Source organism: Bombina bombina, chromosome 9, assembly GCF_027579735.1.
Source record: "Bombina bombina isolate aBomBom1 chromosome 9, aBomBom1.pri, whole genome shotgun sequence".
In the NCBI taxonomy this organism is placed as follows: domain Eukaryota; kingdom Metazoa; phylum Chordata; class Amphibia; order Anura; family Bombinatoridae; genus Bombina; species Bombina bombina.
In genome coordinates this window covers 125,792,024-125,817,191 of record NC_069507.1, presented here as the reverse complement: position 1 = coordinate 125,817,191, position 25,168 = coordinate 125,792,024, and the positions used below count along the sequence as shown (strand labels likewise).

Here is a 25,168-nt window from a genome sequence, read left to right as displayed (position 1 = left end):
TCGCGTCCGATGCTGCAGTCATGAGACCTAAAACTTCCATGCACATAGCTACTGAGAAGAATGACTGAGACTGAAGGTTCTGACAGGCTGCAACCAATTTCAAACGTCTCTTGTCTTTTAGAGACAAAGTCATGGACACTGAATCTATCTGGAAACCTAAAAAGGTTACCCCTTGTCTGAGGAATCAAAGAACTTTTTGGTAAATTGATCCTCCAACCATGTCTTCGAAGAAACAACACTAGTTGATTCGTGTGAGATTCTGCAGAACATAAAGACTGAGCGAGTACCAAGATATCGTCCAAATAAGGAAATACCGCAATACCCTGCTCTCTGATTACAGAGAGTAGGGCACCTAGAACCTTTGAAAAGATTCTTGGAGCTATCGCTAGGCCAAAAGGAAGAGCAACAAATTGGTAATGCTTGTCTAGAAAACAGAATCTCAGGAACGGATAATGATTTTGATGAATCAGAATATGAAGATATGCATTCTGTAAGTCTATTATGGACATATAATGCCCTTGCTGAACAAAAGGCAGAATAGTCCTTATAGTCACCATTTTGAAAGTTGCTACTCTTACATATCAATTCAAAATCTTTAGATCCAAAACTGGTCTGAATTAATTATCTTTCTTTGGGACAATGAATAGATTTTAATAAAACCCCAGACCCTGTTCCTGAAACGGAACTGGCATGATTACCCCCGATAACTCCAGGTCTGAAACACACTTCAGGAAAGCCTGAGCCTTTACTGGGTTTACCGGAATGCGTGAGAGAAAAAATCTTCTCACAGGCGGTCTTACTCTGAATCCTATTCTGTACCCCTGAGCGACAATACACTGAATCCAATGATTTTGGACCAAATTGATCCAAACATCTTTGAAAAATTTTAATCTGCCCCCTACCAGCTGAGCTGGAATGAGGGCCGCATCTTTGTGCAGACTTGGGGGCTGGTTTTGATCTCTTAAATGGCTTGAAGAAGGCTTCCAATTGGAAGCAGATTCCTTGGGGGAAGGATTAGGTTTCTGTTCCTTATTTTGTCGAAAGAAACGAAAACGGTAAGAAGCTTGATTTACCCTTAGGTTTTTTATCCTGAGGCAAAAAAAAAACTCCCTTCCCCCAGTAACAGTTGAAATTATTTAATCCAACTGAGAACCAAATAATTTATTACCTTGGAAAGAGATAGCAATCTGGACTTAGAAGTCATATCATCATTCCAAGATTTGAGCCACAAAGCTCTTCTAGCTAAAATAGCTAAAGACATAGATTTAACATCAATTTTGATCATATCAAAAATGGCATCACAAATGAAATTATTAGCATGTTGAATCAACTTAACAATGCTAGACAAATCATGATCCGATACTTGTTGCGCTAAAGTATCCAACCAAAAAGTTGAAGCAGCTGCAACATCAGCCAAAAAAATTGCAGGCCTAAGAAGATGACCTGAATATAAATAAGCCTTCCTTAGATAAGATTCAAGTTTCCTATCTAAAAGGATCTTTAAAAGAAGTACTATCCGTAGGAATAGTAGTACGTTTAGCAAGAGTAGAGATAGCCCCATCAACCTTGGGGATCTTTTCCCAAAACTCCAATCTAACTTCTGGCAAAGGGATACAATTTTTTAAACCTTGAAGAAGGAATAAAAGAAGTACCAGGCTTATTCCATTCCTTAGAAATCATATCAGAAATAGCATCAGGAACTGCAAAAACCTCTGGAATTACCACAGGAGGTTTATAAACAGAATTTAAACGTTTACTAGTTTTAATATCAAGAGGACTAGTTTCCTCCATATCCAATGTAATCAACACTTCTTTTAACAAAGAACGAATATACTCCAATTTAAATAAATAAGAAGATTTGTCAATGTCAATATCTGAGGCAGGATCTTCTGAATCAGATAGATCCTCATCAGCGAAGGATAATTCAGTATGTTGCTGGTCATTTGAAGTTTCATCAACCTTATGAGAAGTTTTAAAAGACCTTTTACGTTTATTAGAAGGCGGAAGGGCAGACAAAGCCTTCTGAATAGAATCCAAAATAAATTCTTTTAAATTTACAGGTATATCTTGTGCATTAGATGTTGAGGGAACAGCAACAGGTAATGAACTACTACTGATGGATACATTTTCTGCATGTAAAAGTTTATTATGACAACTATTACAAACCACAGCTGGAGGTATAACCTCCACAAGTTTACAACAAATGCACTTAGCTTTGGTAGAAATGTTATCAGGCCGCAGATTTCCAACAGTGATTTCTGAGACAGGATCAGACAGACATCTTGCAAATGTAAGAGAAAAAAAACAAACATATAAAGCAAAATTATCAATTTCCTTATATGGCAGTTTCAGGAATGGGAAAAAATGCAAACAGCATAGCCCTCTGACATAGAAAAAAGCAGGAGGCAAAAAAGAATGGGGTCTTAAATAATGAAAATATTTGGCGCCAAGTATGACACACAACAAACAGAAAAAATATTTTTTGGCGCCAAAGACGACACACTCGCGTCATAGATGATCCAACCTTGTGAAAGGACCCGGCATCAACTAAGTCGCCAGAAATTACGAATTTGCGTCAACGAACGTAACTGCGCCAAAAAAAATCTCCTGCCAAGAAGGACGCAATAAACTTTAGCATTTTGCACCCTCTCGAGTCTAATTCTGCCTGCGAATTTGAAAATGACAGTCAATTGAAAAAAAAAAAAAAAAAGACTACACCCCAGGTAAGAAATAAAATTTCCATTAAAAAATGCATTTCCCAGATATGAAACTGACAGTCTGCAAAAGGAAATATACTGAAACCTGAATCATGGCAAATATAAGTACAATACATATATTTAAAACTTTATATAAATACATTAAGTGCCAAACCATAGCTGAGAGTGTCTTAAGTAATAAAAACATATTTACCTGAAGACACCCATCCACATATAGCAGATAACCATTTCAGTACTGGTTTGGCTATCAGCCCAGAGACAGAACTTTTTTTCACTTTCTGCGATTAGATTTTTTTAGTGAAAATTTTTCTGCAGGTAATTTTTAAATAAAATAAAATTGTAAATTTGTTAGTTACACTAAAGCACCAGATCAAATACAATGTGTTGGTTAACTGGAGAATAAAGCAATATTTAAAGTTGTATAATCTAGTGCAGTAGTTGAAAATTGCAATGCAAATTAGCTGCAGACAAAAAAAAGTAATTGTAAAATGTCTCTTGAATTAATTTGTTTCCTTTTCTCTTAGTCTAATATAGAAATGTAGCAATAAAAAAGGTGCATTGCTCATACGAACTTCTTACATTCAGAGGAAAACAGTTTTGCAGACTGTGAAAAGCTAGGAAACGAGCTTGCAAAAATCTCAGAGCCAACAATCAATGCACTGCTGCTTTGCAGCACTAATGCATATTTGACTGTTGTCTTCAAACAGCATTTTGCTCTGGATGCACTGTGTTGAGAAAAACTTATACAATGCAGCCAGAGAACAGCTCTGTTTAAAAACAACAGCCTAATGTGGAGCAGCACTGAAAAGTTAAAGTGCTAACAGTTCCTGTCTTTCTGCAGACATGCTGCATTTTCTGCGATGACATCTCAGATCACTCTATGTTCTGCCTTGGGGGTTATCAGTAGAGGTAATGGAATATGAGAGTATATCGTCAATCTGAAAAGGGAGGTAGGAGATGAATCTCTACGACCGATAACAGAGAACCTATAAAATAGATCCCCGTGAGGAAAGCCATTGCATTCAACAGGTGATACTCCCTTCACATCCCTCTGAAATTCACTGTACTCTGAGAGTAAACGGGCTTCAAAAAAGCTGAGACGCGCATATCAACGTAGAAATCTTAGCACAAACTTACTTCACCACCTCCATAGGAGGCAAAGTATGTGAAACTGAATTGTGGGTGTGGTGAGGGGTGTATTTATAGGCATTTTGAGGTTTGGGAAACTTTGCCCCTCCTGGTAGGATTGTATATCCCATACGTCACTAGCTCATGGACTCTTGCCAATTACATGAAAGAAATATAAATATACTTACCAATAGACACTCGTCCACTATCAAGTAGCAGATAGCCAAACCAGTACCAAAACATATCAGCAGAGGTTATGGATCCATAAAGGAAAGGCAGAAAACACGTCCCTGTGATTGATTACTGACGGTTTATAAAAGATTTCCAATGAGTTGACAACAAAGCAACATAAACCATACCCCAAAAACATCCCTCTGAAAAGCACTGTACTCAACATAGACTGAAAACCCCTTTCTCTGAAGAATCACATGCACATCTCAATTTTCAACCACCTCCAGAGGTGGCAAAGTAAAGACTGAGGTATGTGTGTGGGGTTTTACAGAGCTCTTGGGGTTTGGGAAGCTTTGCCTTCTCCTAGTGTTACAGAAGGGTAATTCCCATGAGTAAATGATAGTAGACTCTCCCCACCTGCATGAAAGAAATAAAGATAAGGAAGTCTAATCTCCCTGAAAGCTCTGCCTACCTAAAAGGGTTGTCATTGTTTCAATGGGCAAAATGGCTAATTCATATACAAAAATAAACGCAAAGGAGCAATATCCAATACATTTCCCACACTGCAGGGGATATAAGAAGTCAATGGGAACAAATAAAGAGACAAATAATACAGCAAATAATAATGGAATAATTCAGATAGATAGATAGAGCATGTAAATTTGAGTTTCTTTTACATTTTCAAATTTACTTTGTTTTCTTGTTATCATATATATCACTTTCGGCAGCTAGCTGGTGATTAGAGTCTGCACACGTTTGTCTCTTGTAATTGGCTCACCAGATATTTTAGGCTAGCTCTCAGCAGACTTTAACTATGTGTTTAATCGCTGTATGGGGTTAAACACAAGAAATATTGTAATAATAAAATGCTATAACATATAAGAGCATTTTCTTTTTTTAACTTTTATATCCCTTTAAGGTTTACTGACACGTTAATGATCCATGTTAGCCACATTTGATGCTGTAGAACTATGCTGAACTTACTTAAAAACAAAATGAACATTATTGAATATTGCTATCAGACACTATACTCTCTGTCCCCTTAACAAGAAACGTTATGATTTTCTGTTATTCTAAAGTGTGCTGAGATTTGATGCTGTCTTACACAAATGCATGGAAAAAAATAAAAATAAAAAAAGGTTGAGATACAAAACAAAGAAAGGACAACATACAAAGATAGTTCACCAACATGAGATCACACATCTATATACATTTTCTTTTAACAGATGTGGAATAATTTTTTATATTCAAAAACATGATATAGTACTAAGAAAATATACCAGAACTCTATGCTATCAGAAAAAACAAACAAAAAATAAATAAAAATGCAGGTTCAGTCTAATAACCATTTTCTTTTAATCCAACTTACAATGCATATAAGGAATGTAGTTATAAGACTACCTCTTAAAAGTTTATTCAGATACAGAAGTATGCAATTGACATCATTCAGAAATATATATATATATATATATATATATATATATATATATATATATATATATATATATATATATATATATACACACACACACACATATATACACACACACACACACACAGGGCGAGTGGAAATGTAAACAGTGAATGTTGAATCAATGGAAAGAAAGAGGGTAAGGAGAAGATATGGCCTGAGAGAGAAGGCAGAGGGTAAAAAGAGAGAGACAGAAGAAAGAAGAGAGGGGAGAGAGTTAATAGAGAAGGAAAAGATGACATTTAAAACAAATAACCAGGTTTGCTATGACCTTCCATGACCGTCAGCACTCTCTGCATTCTCTTAGTTTAACAACTTCCTTTATCAATCCAGCTGTTAGCAACATCAGCTAGGGTCTGGGGAAGACAACTGCTATGCACTTATTTTTGTTAATGTATTACTGTATGTAGCATTATTTTATTTGTTATGGTATAAAACAAAGTGTTTCACAATGGCTAAACATAGGCAAAGAGGGGGTGAAGAAGTGGGTGGGATCAGAATTGGCTCGTAACATTCTGGCCTGACCAGTAGCTTTGGACTTGACATTTTGAGCTCTGATATATATATATATATATATATATATATATATATATATATATATATATATATATATGTAAAAAATGTGTCAAAACAGAAACAGAATTTCTATATGCCCAAAATAGTAATTTAAAAAGTCATGTAATGCAACAGATAATCCCATAGGCTTTCTCACCTGGCTGGATCTTGGATTTCCACACTGTCAGCCTCTTCATCGTTTTCCAAATTCTATGATAGTATAAAAGAAACTATTGGTTAGGACAGAAGAAAATTTGTTCAGGCAAAAATAACAAAAAAGTAATGGTTCTATTACATGCAGTTAAATGGAAATTGGTGTATACTGTCTTTTTAAAGTGGAAAAAACAAAAGTTTAACCTTCATATTTATGTTCTTGTCATTCACAAGATTAAAAAGCATTGCCAGCAAATCTAGCACACCTTTATTAAAATTTATCACACAATAATTTCTTGTCAAGGACAAATTGTCATTCAAGATTAAATACCTCCAACCTCAGTTATTTTTGTTTTGATTTTGTTGGAGGAGCTACATTGGCAAATAGTTACCTTGCATCGAAATCAAGTGGTATTAGATGCAATTCTAAGTTAAAGGGACAGGGTATAAATATGAGGTAACACATAGGCCAAATTCCCTTAGTCATTCATCCCAACGGGTAAGATCAAGGAATATAGCTGTGATGTGCGGCAAAAGGTTGTTGTGCTTCATAAAATGGAAAGTGGCTATAAGAAAATAGCAAAAGCATTGAAAATCTCCACTTCCACCAGCAAGGCAATAATTAAGAAGTTCCAGTCAACTGGAAAGGTTATGAATCAATCTGGAAGAGCAAGAATGAAGGAAGATTGGACAGTCCGTAGTAAAACAAACAAAGCTTTACTAATCCAATTAAAAGCAGTGGAAACAGCAAACATCCGCACAGAGGGAGCGCAACACCAATCTGGCTTACGCGTTTCGGCTTTGCGCCGTAATCATAGCCATTGGTGTTATGATCTCTCTGCCTGTTATTTAAAACACTTAGAAAACACCCATTGGTTAAAACAAATTTACAAAATTACAAATACAAATAACGCTCCCTCTATGTCTAATTGGATCCTTAAACACGCTATAAATGTCATTGACAGTGTAAAGAGTAAAAGGCTTGAGAAAAAGAATTCAGGATAAAGAATGATAAGAAGTAAGAATTAATATATAAATAAAATATTATAATTTAGGATAATGTCAAATATAATTTATATCATATACATCACTTATACAATCTAAAATATACATTTAACTTATTAGATGTTAAACGGTAATACAAAGTATAACCCAATCCCACACTTATGTCATTATTGGATACAAACAAATTAAAGAGTAACAAACGTAATGAATTTCTTAATATTTATATCTGCAAATAATATTGTAATGTCGGGTGATCCTGTAGTAAGGCCCAAGGCCTTGGGGGTTTTGCAGAATCAGCAGTCTGGTTCCATCTCAACAAGTGGGTCAGTAGAGAAAGATCAGAATTGGAGCAGGTTTTTCATCTTGATTTGAATGTAGAGAAAGAAGGGACAAATCAATCAAATTTAGTGATTCACAGGAAAGGTACCAACTCAGGGGCAATCGTCCCCAAAGCCAGTACAAATAACAAATGTGAAATTTATCTAATGTGATACTAACCCCAGATCAAGATTATGTGCTTAGCCTTGGTTTAAGGTTTTGCCCCATCATCCAATTTTAATATTTTCCAGACTATTTTAGATGTTAATCATCTAGTTAGGAACATAACGCTAAAGAAATACTTTAAAGATCCCAACAACTCCAGTGATGTTGGGGATACCAAACTGGGAAAGTCTTAATTGGCTTTACCAATTTTCAGGAATCATGTGATGTAGTATCCCTACAATTGTTGGGATCTGATACGGGCTCTGCCTCTGGGGGCATTAGAGCTGGTCCGAAATTTAAAAGCAAATCTAGGTTCTATCCGATTCATAATAGAGGCCCCATTGTTGAGATATTTCATTCCCGTATTGAATCAGATCTTATAGTTTTAGGTGAATCAATCAAACAAGATATTTTTAAATATAAGTCCAATTTAACTAAATCCCAAAAAGAAGCATTAACATCTTTAGAACAAAATAGAAACTTGGTTATCCGTCCAGCAGATAAGGGAGGGTCAGTTGTGGTCATGGATAGGCACATGTACTGAAGCCAATAGACAGTTAACTAATACACATGATTACACTAAGCTTTCTAGTGATCCTACAGGTGTGTACAAGAGGGAGTTAGTCTACTTGATGATGGTATTGAAGAAGGTCTCCTTGATCCACATACGGTTGACTATTTGATTGTCAAATGTCCAAAGATACCATGGTTTCATTATTTACCAAAGGTACACAAATCTTTGATGAATGTCCAAGGAAGACCTATCATAAGTGGCATCAACTCCCTTCTGGAACACACGGCTTGATTCCCTCCTTCAGCCATTAGTTTCTTCACTGGTTTCCTATATACTGTACACGTACACTAAGCACATATTGAATGTGATTAATGAGATTAAATGGGATACTAGTTACTTTTGGCTTACTATCGATGTATTAGGTTTGCACGCTTTGGAATTTTTTCTGTTTCATTTTACAGAATATACTATCGAATTCCAAAAATATATTGTTAAGATAGCAAGGTTTTTACTTACGCATAATTTTTTAAGGTTTGAGGGGGATTTCTTTCTTCAAAGATGTGGCACTGCCATGGGTGCTAAATTTGCTCCCTCCTATGCGAATTTGTATTTAGGATGGTGGGAGATGGTGCACATCTTTGGAGAGAGAAACCCCTACAGACCCTAAGAATTTAAGCACTTCATTGATGACCTTTTATTAATTTGGTCAGGACCTGAAGATCTTATACCTAGTTTTGTTGCATATCTTAATGATAATGACATGGGTTTGCGCTTTACCTATGAATATCACTCCAAGTCTATTAATTTTTTGGACTTAACGCTGAGAGGGGAAGATAATGGTGATATTACTTCTTTTGTTTATCGCAAACCCATTTCAGGGAACACTCTTTTGCATGCTACCAGCTGCCATCCAGAACATGTTGGGTTTGCTGTGGCTAAAGGCCAATTTACAAGACTAAAATGTAATTGCAGTAAACAATCTGATTTTCTAGTGGCAGCTGGTGACTTGGAAATGAGGCTTTTTGAAAGAAAATATCCTAGACGTGAGCTAATAAGAGCCCGTAAGGAAGTGGATTCTACAGATAGAACAAGCCTAATTGAGGGAGATACATCCAGGACTAGGGATATGCAGTCTAATGGTATTCACTTTGTAACAGCTTATAGCAGCCAATATCGGCAAATATGTGCAATAGTGAAGAAACACCTTGCTCTTCTTGCAGCCGACGATGGCTTACTAGATGGTGTCAAGTGTTCTTATAGGAAATGTCGGACCTTGGGTTTCAATTGTGTAGGGGACAATAAGAAACCCATCTCTAAGTCGACAAGTTCATGGTTAAAACGACTAGGGATGTTCAAGGGTGGCCACAGTAAATGTTGGACCTGTGAATGTTACTATTACTAAATGTTTTCAGTCTTATGCTACTGGTGAGGTCTTAGACATTCAATCCTGCTTGAATTGTATGGAAAACTTTGTAATCTATTTATTAGAGTGCACAGTCTGTAAAGTTCAATATGTTGGACTCACAAGTAGGGACGTGAATTCTCGTATAAGTGAACATTTATCAACCATTTTGCAGGGATGATCAACCACTCCACTTGTGCAACATTTTGCTAATAGACATGGTAGTAAAGTAGACACTTTGAGATGGTGTGCTATTGAGAAAGTGAGGACTCCTAAGAGAGGAGGGGATCTAGAGCAGATTCTGGCTAAGAGAGAGATGTACTGGATTTATAGGTTATGCACACGTATTCCTAGGGGTCTGAATTCCAAATATGACCTCATTAATTATTGGGAATGATATGTATATACATAAGGATTTATAGGTGTGCATGGCATCTTCTCCAGTATGTCTGTTTAGTTTATTTTCTCTCCCTTGGCATAGGAAGTGCTGAAATACAATGGCTGGCAATGGTTGACTGGTTGTTCAAATGTTTTATGGGTAACAATGTTGCTCTTGTAGTTGCATATATCTTCATATTAGCTTATAGGGGTATACGTTAGAACTTTTTATATTTCCAGTTCCACTATTTTACGGTTATATATACACTGGTATGAATCTAGCATATGAAGATTGGCTATTCTTGCCTGTTTGGATAAATGTTCCAAGGGTAAATATGTTACTCCTGCATTTGCATATATCTTCATATTAGTTTATAAGGGTACACCTATGAATATTCAGTATCATATATGCATAGTTATTTGTACTATTGTGATGTTAGCCTGATATATACACTGTTTTCATACACTTAAGGTTTAAGAGAGTATGTAGGTTTATTTTGTTTCAGGACTTCATATATTATCATATTAAAGCCGTTGTGGATAAATAAAAATGTGTTAAGAGAAATTAGGAAAAAACGCAGGGCATTTAAATTATTCAAAGAAAATAGTACAGACTCAACATACAATATTTATAAGGAATGTAAACACAGCATGCAAAAAAGCAATCAAATTAGCTAAAATTGAAAATGAAAAATTAGTTGCAAAGGATTCTAAGTCTAACCCTAAAAGGTTCTTTAAGTACATAAATAGCAAAAAATCTAAGAAGGATAATATAGGTACATTAAAATGTGTGGAGGGTAGCATGATAAATAATGACAGGGAGAAGGCTGAGGTACTAAACCAGTTTTTTTCTTCAGTATACACAAGAGAGGAACCATTGGATGATACTTTGGAACATATACAAATAGAACATGCCAGTCCATACCATTAACTGGGTTATGTTTAAAGGATATCAGGAAAGAACTGGATAATATTAAGGTAAATAAAACTCCAGGACCAGATGGAATACACCCAAGGGTGTTAAGGGAACTTAGCACTGTTATAGACAAACCTCTAAGACTCATTATCCTCAGGCATGGTACCCCATGATTGGCGTAAAGCTGATGTGGTGTCACTGTTCAAAAAGGGAATCAGGGATGATCCAGGAAGCTATAGACCAGTTAGTCTGACATCAATAGTGGGGAAGATATTTGAAGGGATTATAAAGGACTATATTGATGAGCATATTCGTGTAAACAAGATTATGAGTTCTAATCAGCATTGTTTTAGGAGAAATAGATCATGTCAAACTAATCTAATTAGATTCTACGAGGAAGTAAAAATATAGATAAAGGGGAATTAGTTGATGTGATATACTTAGATTTTGCAAAGGCATTTGATACAGTGCCACATGAGAAATTAATGCACAAAATGAAGGGACTGGGAATAGCTGAAAATGTTAGCTCATGGATAAATAACTGGATAAAAGATAGGGAGCAATGAGTAGTAGTAAATGGATCATACTCAGATTGGACAAAGGTAATCAGTAGAGTCCCCCAGGGATCAGTACTGGACCCCGTTCTTTTTAACATTTTTATAAATTACTTGGAGAAAGGATTAAATAGCGACATCTCTATTTTTGCAGATGATACTAAGCTAAGTAAGGTCATTAGGTCAGAGCAGGATGAACTTTCATTACAAAGGGATCTGCAAAAATTAGAAGTATGGGCAAGTAAATGGAAAATTAGATTTAATACGGAAAAATGCAAGGTTCTACATTTTGGAAGTAAAAATAAGCAGGCAACGTATTTTTTAAATGGGACAAGACTTAGCCAAACAGAGGAGGAAAGGGATTTGGGAGTAGTAATAGATAATAAGCTAAAGATGGGTGCACAATGCAGGGCAGCGGCTTCAAAGGCCAATAAGATACTAGCATGTAGTAAAAGAGGCATTGATTCAAGGGAGGAAAGTATAATTATGTCACTAATTAAAGCCCTGGTAAGACCTCACCTTGAGTATGGGGTGCAGTTCTGGGGATCGATCGCAAAAAAAAAAAAAAAAAAATATTGCAGAACTAGAAAAAGTTCAGAGAAGGGCCACAAAGTTAATAAGGGGATTGGAGAAATTAACCTATGAGGAGAAGCTAGCCAAACTGGGTCTGTTTTCTTTAGAAAAAAGGTGCTTGAGAGGTGACATGATTACTTTATATAAATATATTCAAGGCCCATATTCAGAGATGGCAGAAGCTCTGTTTATTCCAAGAAAATTGTTTCTGACAAGAGGTCACAATTTAAGGTTGGAGGAAACGGAAACGTTTTTTCACTGCAAGAGCAATAAAATTGTGGAACTCATTACCAAAGGAGGTAGTGAATGCCAATACCCTAGATACATTTAAAAATAGCCTGGATACATTTCTGTATATAAACAAAATTCATGGATATGATTGCAAGTATTAAATGAGTCACCTTTTAGTGGGGTTATTTAAGCTTAACTGGAGCTTTTTGTATTTTAGATTTGTATAGGTTGAACTCGATGGACTTCAGTCTTTTTTCAACCTTATCTACTATGTATCTATAAATATATGCATATACAATATATTCGGGATTTAGGTGTGTGGTCTATGTACATATGCTTCGTTCGGAGTATTAATAGAAAATAGGTAAAGGATTTGGATACTACAATAGTATATGCAGTTATAAATATTAAGAGATTCATTACGTTTGTTACTCTTTAATTTGTTTGTATCCAATAATGACATAAGTGTGGGATTGGGTTATACTTTGTATTACCGTTTAACATCTAATAACTTATGTATGTTAAATGTATATTGTATAAGTGATGTATATAATTTAAATTATATTTGACATTAGCCTAAATTCTAATATTTTATATTAGTTCTTATTCTTTATCTCAAGCCTCTTACTCTTTACACTGTCAATGACATTTATAGCGTGTTGTTTAAGGGTCTAATTAGACACAGAGGGGGCATTATTTGTATTTGTAAATTTGTTTTAACCAATGGGTGTTTTCTAGGTGTTTTAAATAACAGGCAGAGAGATCCTAACACCAATGGCTATGATTACGGCGCAAAGCAGAAACGCGTAAGCCAGATTGGTGTTGCGCTCCCTCTGTGCGGATGTTTGCTGTTTCCACTGCTTTTAATTGGATTAATAAAGCTTTGTTTGTTTTACTACGGACTGTCCGATCTTCCTTCATTCTCGCTCTTATACACCAGAAGGACGGTTCGTTCACCTATGTTCTATGGTAGCTACAGGACACAACAAGCTCATAGCCGTTTTTCTGGTGTTTGGATATTGCCACTAAGGTCTACACGGATCCGGCTGTTATTCAGGTCTACACCTCCTCCCCTATTGGCTGCTTGTGTCAACATCACGTCTGACGTCATCACGACAATACCTTCCTCGTGGGCTCGAGGAGTCTATTCCCCACTGACTGGATCCCACCTGAAGCAGACATGGAGCTAAACGGTGAGATTGTGATTGTTTATTAATTGCACAAGGGTACTTTGCTTTAGGGGAGTGGAGTCTACATTGATTGTACGGATTACTTTGGCAATTCACTTATGCTTATATCGGCAATGCTTGTGTAATATTATTAGTGTTTTCAGGACCCACTGTAAATATGGAGGTCTACATCTGACTGAACCGGTGGCCAAACCAGAATGGTAATACGCCACATATGTATACCTCTGAGTTCTAGTGACCAGGAACCAGATGTTTAAGAGTTAATCACTGCAAGAGGGTGAGTGTATCTGATCCCTGTTCCGCAACTGTGGATGTCGGTTAGCTATAGGACGGGGTGTTTTTGTGTGTGGGTGTTCATCTACTACATACCATATGCTTATGACCTATCTTGGACATTGCTGGCCTCATATTGTCTATCCTCATGTGAACTGTAAAGCACTTATATCTATATATGGCTACGACTCTCACTATCCGCTTAAGTGTATGAGAAACTCTGATTGGGAACTTTTTCTATGTTTACTTTTATGAAGGGAAATGTAACTTAAGGTTAGAGGAGATGGCCAATACATTTAAGGCAAGAAGCTACCATGAGAAATTGATTAGGGACCAACTTGAATCTGTCAATGAAGTTGAAGGTAAACAAACTAAAATAAATAAAAGCAAGAAGGGAGATAAAATGATATTTGTTACCCAATATAACAATTTGGGGCCAAAAATTACCCATATCCTTAATAAATACTGGTATATTTTGAAGGATTGCAATCCTCAAATTGAGAGTTTAAAGAGAGACCAATGACAGCATATAAGAGAAGTAGGAGTTTGAGAGATGTTTTAGTTCATGCTAACATAGGCAGTAAGAAGTTAAGTGCACAAACGTATATAGGATCCAAAAGAACTGGGTGTTACCCATGTTTACATTGTAGCCATTGCAGTTCTATCATAAAAGGGGAAAAAAACAAAATTTATGCTTACCTGATAAATTTCTCTCTCTTGTGGTGTATCCAGTCCACGGGTTCATCCATTACTTGTGTGATATTCTCCTTCCCAACAGGAAGCTGCAAGAGGACACCCACAGCAGAGCCGTCTATATAGCTCCTCCCCCAACCCCCACCTCCAGTCATTCGACCGAAGACAAGTAAGAAAAAGGAGAAACTATAGGGTGCAGTGGTGACTGTAATTTTAAAAATAAAAACACCTGCCTTAAAGTGACAGGACGGGCCGTGGACTGGATACACCACAAGAGAAAGAAATTTAACAGGTAAGCATAAATTTTGTTTTCTCTTGTAAGGTGTATCCAGTCCACGGGTTCATCCATTACTTGTGGGATACCAATACCAAAGCTTTAGGACACGGATGAAGGGAGGGACAAGGCAGGAACTTAAATGGAAGGCACCACTGCCTGTAAGACCTTTCTCCCAAAAATAGCCTCCGAGGAAGCAAAAGTATCAAATTTGTAGAATTTAGAAAAAGTATGAAGCGAAGACCAAGTCGCCGCCTTACAAATCTGTTCAACAGAGGCCTCATGTTTAAAAGCCCATGTGGAAGCTACCGCTCTAGTAGAATGAGCTGTAATTCTTTCAGGAGGCTGCTGGCCAGCAGTCTCATAAGCTAAACGGATTATGCTTCTCAGCCAAAAAGAAAGAGAAGTTGCCGAAGCCTTTTGGCCTCTCCTCTTTCCAGAGTAGACGACAAACAATGCAGATGTTTGACGAAAATCCTTAGTAGCTTGCAAATAAAACTTTAAAGCACGAACCACGTCAAGATTGTGTAACAGACGTTCCTTCTTTGAAGAAGGATTAGGACACAGTGACGGAACAACAATTTCCTGATTGATATTCTTATTAGATACCACCTTAGGAAGAAACCCAGGTTTGGTACGCAAAACTACCTTATCTGCATGGAAGATCAGATAATGGGAATCACACTGCAAGGCAGATAACTCTGAAACTCTTCGAGCCGAAGAGATAGCTACTAGAAAGAGAACTTTCCAAGATAAAAGCTTTATATCTATGGAATGCAAAGGTTCAAACGGAACCCCTTGAAGAACTTTAAGAACTAAATTTAAACTCCATGGCGGAGCAACAGGTTTAAACACAGGCCTGATTCTAACCAAAGCCTGACAAAACGCCTGAATGTCTGGAACATCAGCCAGACGCTTGTGCAAAAGGACAGAGCAGAAATCTGTCCCTTTAAGGAACTAGCCGATAATCCCTTTTCCAATCCTTCTTGGAGAAAAGATAGTATCCTAGGAATCCTGACCTTACTCCACGAGTAACCCTTGGATTCACACCAATGAAGATATTTACACCATATCTTATGATAGATTTTCCTGGTGACAGGCTTTCGAGCCTGAATCAAGGTATCAATGACCGACTTGGAGAAACCACATTTTGATAAAATCAAGCGTTCAATCTCCAAGCAGTCAGCCGCAGAGAAATTAGATTTGGATGTTTGAATGGGCCTTGGAGTAGAAGGTCCTGCCTCAGCGGCAGAGTCCATGGTGGAAAGGATGACATGTCCACCAGATCTGCATACCAAGTCCTGCGTGGCCATGCAGGTGCTATCAAAATCACCGAAGCTCTCTCCTGCTTGATCTTGGCAATCAGACGAGGGAGGAGAGGAAATGGTGGAAACACATAAGCCAGGCTGAAAGACCAGGGCACTGCTAGAGCATCTATCAGCGTTGCCTGGGGATCCCTTGACCTGGACCCGTAACGAGGAAGCTTGGCGTTCTGACGAGACACCATCAGATCCAGTTCTGGTATGCCCATAGTTGAATCAGCTGGGCAAAAACCTCCGGATGGAGCTCCCACTCACCCGGATGAAAAGTCCGCCTCCCAGTTCTCTACTCCTGGGATATGGATAGCTGAGAGATAGCAACAGTGAACCTCTGCCCAAAGAATTATCTTGGAAACCTCCATCATTGCCAGGGGACTCCTTGTTCCCCCCTGATGGTTGATATAGACTACAGTCGTGATATTGTCCGACTAAAATCTGATGAATCTGACCGCAGCTAGTTGAGGCCAAGCCTGTAGAGCATTGAATATCGCTCTTAGCTCCAGAATGTTTATCGGAAGGAGGGCCTCCTCCTGAGTCCACAAACCCTGAGCCTTCAGGGAATTCCAGACTGCGCCCCAGCCCAGAAGGCTGGCATCTGTCGTCACTATAGTCCACTCTGGCCTGCGGAAACTCATTCCCCTGGACAGATGGACCTGAGATAGCCACCAGAGAAGAGAATCCCTGGTCTCTTGATCCAGATTTAACAGAGGAGACAAATCTGTGTAGTCCCCATCCCACTGATTGAGCATGCAAAGTTGCAGTGGTCTGAGATGTAGGTGGGCAAACGGAACTATGTCCATTGCCCCTACCATCAGGCCGATCATTTCCATACACTGAGCCACTGACGGCCGATAAGTGGAATGAAGAGCACGGCAAGAAGTTAGAAGCTTTGATATCCTGACCTCTGTCAGAAAAATTTTCATTTCTACTGAATCTATCAGAGTTCCTAGGAAGGGAACTCTTGTGAGAGGGGAGAGTGAACTCTTTTCTCTGTTCACCTTCCACCCGTGAGACCTCAGAAAGGCCAGAACAATGTCCGTATGAGACTTGGCGATTTGAAAAGTTGACGCCTGGATCAGGATGTCGTCTAGGTAAGGGGCCACCGCTATGCCCCGCGGCCTCAGAACCGCCAGTAGAGACCCTAGAACCTTCGTAAAGATTCTTGGCGCCGTGGCCAATCCGAAGGGAAGAGCCACAAACTGGTAATGCCTGTCTAGGAAGGCGAACCTGAGGAACTGATGATGATCTCTGTGAATCGGAATATGGAGATAAGCATCCTTTAAGTCCACGGTAGTCATATATTGACCCTCCTGGTTCATAGGGAGGATGGTTCGGATTGTCTCCATCTTGAAAGATGGGACCCTGAGAAATTTGTTTAGGATCTTGAGATCCAAGATTGGTCTGAACGTTCCCTCTTTTTTGGGAACTTTAAACAGGTTTGAATAGAGGTGAAATCTCCCCTTTGGAGATGAACCTTTGAATTCCAGAAGATATCCCTGGGAAACAATCTCTAATGCCCAGAGATCCTGGACATCTCTTGCCCAAGCCTGAGCGAAGAGAGAAAGTCTGCCCCCTACTAGATCCGGTCCCGGATCGGGGGCTACTCCTTCATGCTGTCTTAGAGGCAGCAGCAGGTTTCTTGGCCTGCTTCCCCTTGTTCCAAGCCTGGTTAGGTCTCCAGACTGGTTTGGACTGGGCGAAATCTCCCTCTTGTTTTGCATTAGAGGAAGCTGAAGCTGCGCCACTCTTGAAGTTTCGAAAGGAACGAAAATTATTCTGTTTGGTCCTTAACTTATTGGACCTATCCTGAGGAAGGGTGTGACCTTTTCCTCCAGTAATATCAGAAATGATCTCCTTCAGACCAGGCCCGAATAGGGTCTGTCCCTTGAAGGGGATGTTAAGAAGCTTAGACTTTGAAATAACGTCTGCTGACCAGGATTTAAGCCATAGCGCCATACGCGCCAGAATGGCAAAACCTGAATTCTTAGCCGTTAGCTTGGTTAAATGAAAAACGGCATCAGAAATAAAGGAATTAGCTAACTTAAGAGCTTTAATCCTGTCTAAAATCTCATCTAACGGGGTCTCCACCTGTAGAGCCTCCTCAAGAGACTCAAACCAAAAAGCTGCTGCAGCAGTGACTGGGGCAATGCATGCAAGAGGCTGGAGAATAAAACCTTGATGTATAAAAAAAAATCTTAAGGAGACCCTCCAATTTTTTATCCATAGGATCTAGGAAAGCACAACTGTCCTCGACGGGGATAGTTGTACGCTTAGCTAGGGTAGAGACTGCTCCCTCCACCTTAGGGACCGTCTGCCACGAGTCCCGTATGGCGGTATCTATGGGAAACATCTTTTTAAAAGCAGGAGGGGGAGAGAACGGCACACCTGGTCTATCCCATTCCTTAGTAATAATTTCCGAAAACCTCTTAGGGACTGGAAAAACATCAGTGTAAACAGGCACTGCAAAGTATTTGTCCATCTTACACAATTTCTCTGGAACTACAACGGGTTCACAGTCATGCAGAGTCGCTAAAACCTCCCTAAGCAATAAGCGGAGGTGTTCAAGCTTAAATTTAAACGCTGTCATTTCAGAGTCAGACTGAAGCAACGCCTTCCCTGAATCTGAAATGTCACCCACAGATAGAAGCTCTCCTGCCTCGGCTTCTGAGTATTGTGAGGGTATATCGGACACAGGTATTAAAGCATCAGAAAGCTCTGTATTTGTTCTAGCCCCAGAGCTGTCTCGCTTTCCTTGTAACCCTGGCAGATTGGACAATACCTCTGAGAGGGTAGCATTCATAACTGCCGCCATGTCCTGTAAGGTAAAAGAATTAGACGCGCTAGATGTACTTGGCGTCACTTGAGCGGGAGTTATAGGTTCTGACACATGGGGAGAGCTAGATGGCATAATCTCCCTTTTTTCAGTCAGAGAATCCTCTGGAGATAAATCTTTAAGCGCCATAATATGGTCTTTATAGTTTATAGAAATTTCAGTACATTTGGTACACATTCTAAGAGGGGGTTCCACAATGGCTTCCAAACATATTGAACAAGGAGTTTCCTCTATGTCAGACATGTTTAACAGACTAGCAATGAGACAAGCAAGCTTGGAAAACACTTTAATAAATGTGAAACAGCAATTAAATAAAAACGTTACTGTGCCTTTAAGAGAAAAAAAAACTAGCACTTAAACTGCAAAACAGTGTAAAAATATAGTTAAGTCTTTGAAATGTTTACAATGTGTGTAAGGGACTAAAGCAACATTGCACCCACTTGCAAATGAATGATTAACCCTTTAGACCCCAAACCGGATTCAAAAAACGTTAACCACCGTTAAAATACAGTTAAACACCTTGCCACAGCTCTGCTGAGGCTCCTACCTGCCCTCAAATACGATTTAGGGAAGAAATAAACCCTCTATAGTGGTCCTCAGATGCCAGAGGACTCCTCTAGGGAAGCTGGATGTCTCAGTCTGAAGGAAACTGCGCATCTAGAGCGTGAAAATAGGCCCTCCCACCATGTACTGGATGCCAGAGGGGCCTTAAGAAAATACTCCTAGGAGTATCTGACTAGCCATGTGGAAAACTAGGCCCCAAATAAAGAGTTATCTCCCTCAGAGAAAAGACGTCCTATTTATGAAACATGTAAACGTTTTGTCACTAAGTAATATGAGTATTAACATGAGTATAACCCTGTTTTGTAAGCATGATCCCAGTCGTTAAATCACTGCATCAGGCTTACCTCAATTACACAAGGCTGTGTCAGCATTTTCTAGAAATAAAAATACTAAACATACCTCAAATCAGGTAATCTGCAGACCGTTCCCCCAACTGAAGTTTTCCCATACTCTTCAGTTATGTGTGAGAACAGCAATGGACCTTAGTTACAAACCGCTAAGATCATCAACCTCCAGGCAGAATTGTTCTTCTAATTTCTGCCTGAGAGAAAAACAGTACAACACCGGTACCGTTTAAAAATAAACTTTTGATTGAAGGTAAAACTACACTAAGTCATCACATATCTCTTGATACTTCCTATCTTGTCGAGAGCTGCAAGAGAATGACTGGAGGTGGGGGTTGGGGGAGGAGCTATATAGACGGCTCTGCTGTGGGTGTCCTCTTGCAGCTTCCTGTTGGGCAGGAGAATATCCCACAAGTAATGGATGAACCCGTGGACTGGATACACCTTACAAGAGAAAAATTAATTAAATAAATGGGACAAAACATAGAATAAAAGATTATCTAACATGTAGGAGTACATATGTAATACACATTATTAAATGTCCGTGTGCTAGAATTTATGTGGGAGAAACAAGTAGGGAGGTCAGAGAAAGATTGACTGAACTTAAGTCTAATTTTATTGTTTGTACAGGTTTGTTTAATTTTTAATATGGTTTTAATTATAAATGTATTGAATAGTATATGTGGAATCATTTTTACGATTATATGTAATACTAGCTCTTGTATGTCATTTGACTTTACAGTGTTATATTTGTATACATGTATACTGAAAAAGAATCCACAAGATGGCAGTGTTGTCTAGCCTGGCAATTGTTTGATAGGTATAAAAGGCACACCTGTGCAACCATTCTTTGACATGACTAAGAACCAATTGCTGGTTTGAAACGTTGTTGCTGCATTTAGGACCCAGTATAAATAAAGGCTTTTATTTACTATTTGGAGGCTGGAAATCTTCTTGAAAATGGACTTTGAGATTTACATAGCACAGCCAGCACTCTCCTAAATCCCTCTCTTCCAGGAACTATCCATTGAGGGAAATGTTGGGATTAATATCCCTGTAATTCTTCAAGAAATCTTGAGCACCTCTATCCTTGCTTTCTCCTTGACAAGGCAAAGAACTACTGATAGGGAAAGTAGTTCTTTGCCTCCTCCTGGTGGACAGGAGATGAATTCCCACAAGCAAGGATTTTCATGGACTCTCACCACCTTAAGAAATAAAACCATAACTTAATGGAGAACATCTCTACATTTTGTATTTTACACTACCTATACTTTCTTATATTTCTCTTAAAATGATAGAGCTTGTGACATCCTGCAAAACGTAAAAAGTAGGTTACAATATTCAGCTGGTTGAAAACTTCCGTGGGAGTGAAATCATGTAAATAAATCACTGATCTCATCAGGCATATTTTGGTAAAAATGAAAGTGTTTCACTCTAAATCAAATATTGCATATTTGTCCATTATTCAGCATATTTCAAATGCATCTATGCAAAAATAAAGGAGCATTTAAACATTAATGTAGTTAAGTATGCTTAGACACATTTATATTTGACTTGTATTTGTATATACATTTATATTTGAATATCACCTTGTACTTGTGACGGTTCTGCTGGGTATCGGGATCCCCAAAGTGCAGTGACCCAAATGTGTTTTTTGTGTCCTCCAGAGACATCTCAAATGCATCATCAATAGTGAAATTGCCCATTAGACCTTCAGAATGTTGTTACGAATGTTGTTGCCTAGAGAAATAGATACATGATTTTATATTATCACTACTGTTCTGCTACAGGCATCACTTTGTTAACTACATGCCCTTTTGCGGAAATGCATTTCATAACTTTTTTCTACCAAAGATCTACATATTGTTTCTTGACTTTATTACATTTACTCTAAAATTATTTTTCTAGTATAAGCCAGAAATGAAACTTTAAATATATATAGGTTTTGAAGGCACTCATTTTTGCAGGCTTTTAACAATCTGTATTCCTTGATTTGTATATACTGCAGTCAAACACTGGATACCTAGTTCCATATTACAAATCTGTTCCTTCCTACATCTGTCCCTCCCATCCTGATCCGTTACTTCCTCCTCCCATTCACTCAGTTTTAAAACAGGAAGGCTTCTTAAAGGAACATTTTACACTCATTTTTTCTTTGCATAAATGTTTTGTAGATCTCTTTATATAGCCCATAAAGTTTTGTTTTGTTTTTAATGTATAGTTTTGTTTATTTTTAAATAACATTGCTCTGATTTTCAGACTCCTAACCAAGCCCCAAAGTTTTATGAGAATACCGTCAGCTACCTTCTCCAGCTTGCTCCTGTTTGTGTAAAGGGTCTTTTAATATTCAAAAGAAGGGGGAGGGGGGAGGGTCTTATTTCCCACTTGCAGTGGGCTTTCCAGCTACCTTTTCAACTGAGAGCTTCTAAGTAAGTTTTTAAACAGTTTTATACTGGATTTTTATATCAGTATCTGTGCATCTTATTCTTTATAGTAGTGTCTATTACATGCAGTTATATGAAAATGAGTGTATACTGTCCCTTTAAAGCTGAAGCAAATACATTTGTTCCGGCAAAATGTCAGCTTTTAAAAATATTTCACAGCCTGCACTATTCTGCATTTACACATCGCAATTTCTGCAATGTACAAATTGATATTTTGGTATAACTATTTAAGAACATTTTTCTAAACTATTACTCATATTTACAAAAATTAACTGCAAACATTAAATGGAGAACATTTAAAACTTTTTTAAAGAGACCGTCTATTCCAGAATTTTTATTGTTTAACTCTTTAAACAATATTAAGCCCTAATTATTTATTTTATGATTCAGATAGAGCATGCCATTTTAAGCAAATTTCTAATTTACATTATTTTTCTTCGTTCTCTTGCAATCTTTATTTCAAAAGCAGGAATGTAAAGCTTAAAAGGGACAGACTAGTCCAAAATAAACTTTCATGATTCAGATAGAGAATGTAGTTTTAAACAATTTTCCATTTTACTTTAATCACCAATTTTGCTTTGCTCTCTTTGTATTCTTAGTTAAAAGCTAAACCTAGGAGGTTCATATGATAATTTCTAAGCCCTTGAAGGCCGCCTCTTCTCAGGGCATTTTGACAGTTTTTCACCACTAGAGGGAGCTAGTTCATGGAGCCAGCTCTGATTGGCTAAAATGGATGTCTGTCAAAAGAATACCAATGGGATAATAATTTCTGGGGAAAAGCAAGCAGGGAATCTTGCCTAGATGTGCTAATTTCCTATGCAAATATTTATATTGATTTAATTTTGAGACATGGAGGATTTTAATTTCAGTTTTTTATCTCCCCCATAATTTTAATGAATTTTGGTTTAACCCTGAAAGTAGCTTTACCAATGCAGCAACCAGAAATCTATCTCCTACTGATGAGTTCCAAAAAGAACGAAACAGGCTGTCTAGTGAGTGATTTCTGTATTGCTGCAATAATCCTGTTAAAAGGATCGCTGTGTTAAAACAGTATTTGAAGCAAAAAAAAGGAGTTGGTTTCTTATTCGTGAAATTCTGTATCTTATTCATGGAAGTTGATTTCTTATTCAATTTTTTTGTCTGACTGCTTTAAAATAAAATATAGGTTTTATTTAAATAATAATATAATTCATATAATGTAGTTACACAGAGGTGGAATCCCTTTATACAACAATTGGATATACAAACTGGAAAAAGGGCATACGTTGGCACCAATACCAATATTACTATTTTGAATAAGTAACTCATATTTTCAAAGAGTTAATAACCATTGGGCCACTGATTTCACTATGAATATATACAGGGTAGATTCCCCTCTATGACATGCAATTGTTTTTAGTCTGGCCCAATTGTGTTTTGGGCATAGAAATTGATGCCAACCCTGGCATAGGTGCTCTAATTCTCATTTTTTAATAAGTAACTGATATTTTCAAAGGGTTAATAACCATTGGGCCACTGATTTCACTATGAATATATACAGGGTATATTCCCCTCTAGGACATGCAATTGTTTTTAGCCTGGCCCAATGGTGTTTTGGGCAAAGAAATTGATACCAAGATAGATGTCACACACACAATGTGAAGGGCCTAGGTGCAGTTACTTAAAAATTTCTACTATTGTGTGAAAAATCTCATACAGAGTCCATGGGGCCGATTTAACAAAGTCTGGCGGACATGATATGCTGTAGCGTATCATGTCCGCCAGAAATCGCTGAATTAACCCTTTGAAAATATCAGTTACTTATTCAAAAATGGTAATTACATCACCAATGCCAGTGTTGGCATCAATTTCTGTGCCCAAAACACCATTGGGCCAGGCTAAAAACAATTGCATGTCTTGGAGAGGGATCTACCCTGTATATATTCATAATGAAAACAGTGGCCCAATGGTCATTAACCCTTTGAAAATATCAGTTACTTATTCAAAATAGTAATATTGGTATTGGTGCCAATGTATGCCCTTTTTTACAGTTTGTATATCCAATTTTAGTATAAAGGGATTCCACCTCGGTGTAACTACATTATATGAATAATATTATTTATATAAAACCTATATTTTTATTTTAAAGTCAATTTAAAGCAGTCTGACAAAAATTTTGAATAAGAAACCAACTTCCATGAATAAGAAACAGAATTTCACGAATAAGAAACAGCTTGAAAAAGAAACCAACTTCCTTGTCGTCATATTTCAATACTGTGAACAATTTACATGAAGACTTTATGTAACTTTTATAGTATATATATATATATATATATAACTACATCAACCCATTATTTTAAAAAATGATACATGTGAAAGAACTACAACCAAATGTATAAAGCTGCTCCCCATTGCTCTATGGATTGACAAGGACAGTTCATCCATCCCACAACTGTACTGCCTGACCTGGTATCCAAATTATTAAAAGGATTTTTTTTCTCTCAATTCCTGGCAGATGCATATCTTAAAATAAAATGTAAGGGGCTTTTCTTCCTCATAAACCAAAACAAGGTATTTATAACTTTGTTAAAGTATTCTCGTTTACTGCCAGAAATGTCTGCAACCGATCTACTTCTGAAAATATAAAAGCTGACCAATCTCTACGTTTTCTTAAAAAAATAATATTTATGACGGTTTTAAAACTCATTGCTTCAACTATTTACTGGAATCGCTTAGACTGGGAAAGCTATAAGTTCAACACCAACAAAATATGTTCTCTAACCAATTTCCCATATATACATACATGTCTATAGCGTTACGTTAGTTTGGATTTTAATTCGAAGGATTCTAGATATGAATACAACATTCCATCATGATCCGACCACACCTCCTAAACAAACGTCAGCTCACGTTATATTCGGACGTCTTGTCTGTTTATATTCTCTATGGCATCGCAAAATGGTTGTCGGTTCCTGTCATAGGCCGCATGCGTACCTTTATCCCA

The 25,168-nt window shown here is 37.6% G+C and overlaps 1 protein-coding gene across 1 annotated transcript in view; it reads right to left on the bottom strand.

Annotated features, from left to right (window-relative positions):
• The window catches only part of TMEM134 (transmembrane protein 134), a gene marked incomplete at its 3' end in the record, with an annotated part of 75,527 nt that extends 50,373 nt beyond the window's left edge, over positions 1 to 25,154 (bottom strand). Inside the window, 3 exon segments of the mRNA XM_053692347.1 lie at positions 6,200 to 6,252; positions 21,331 to 21,481; positions 24,968 to 25,154. Of these exon segments, the coding sequence (XP_053548322.1) occupies positions 6,200 to 6,252; positions 21,331 to 21,447 (170 nt within the window).
• Positions 25,155 to 25,168: the final 14 nt, after the last annotated feature.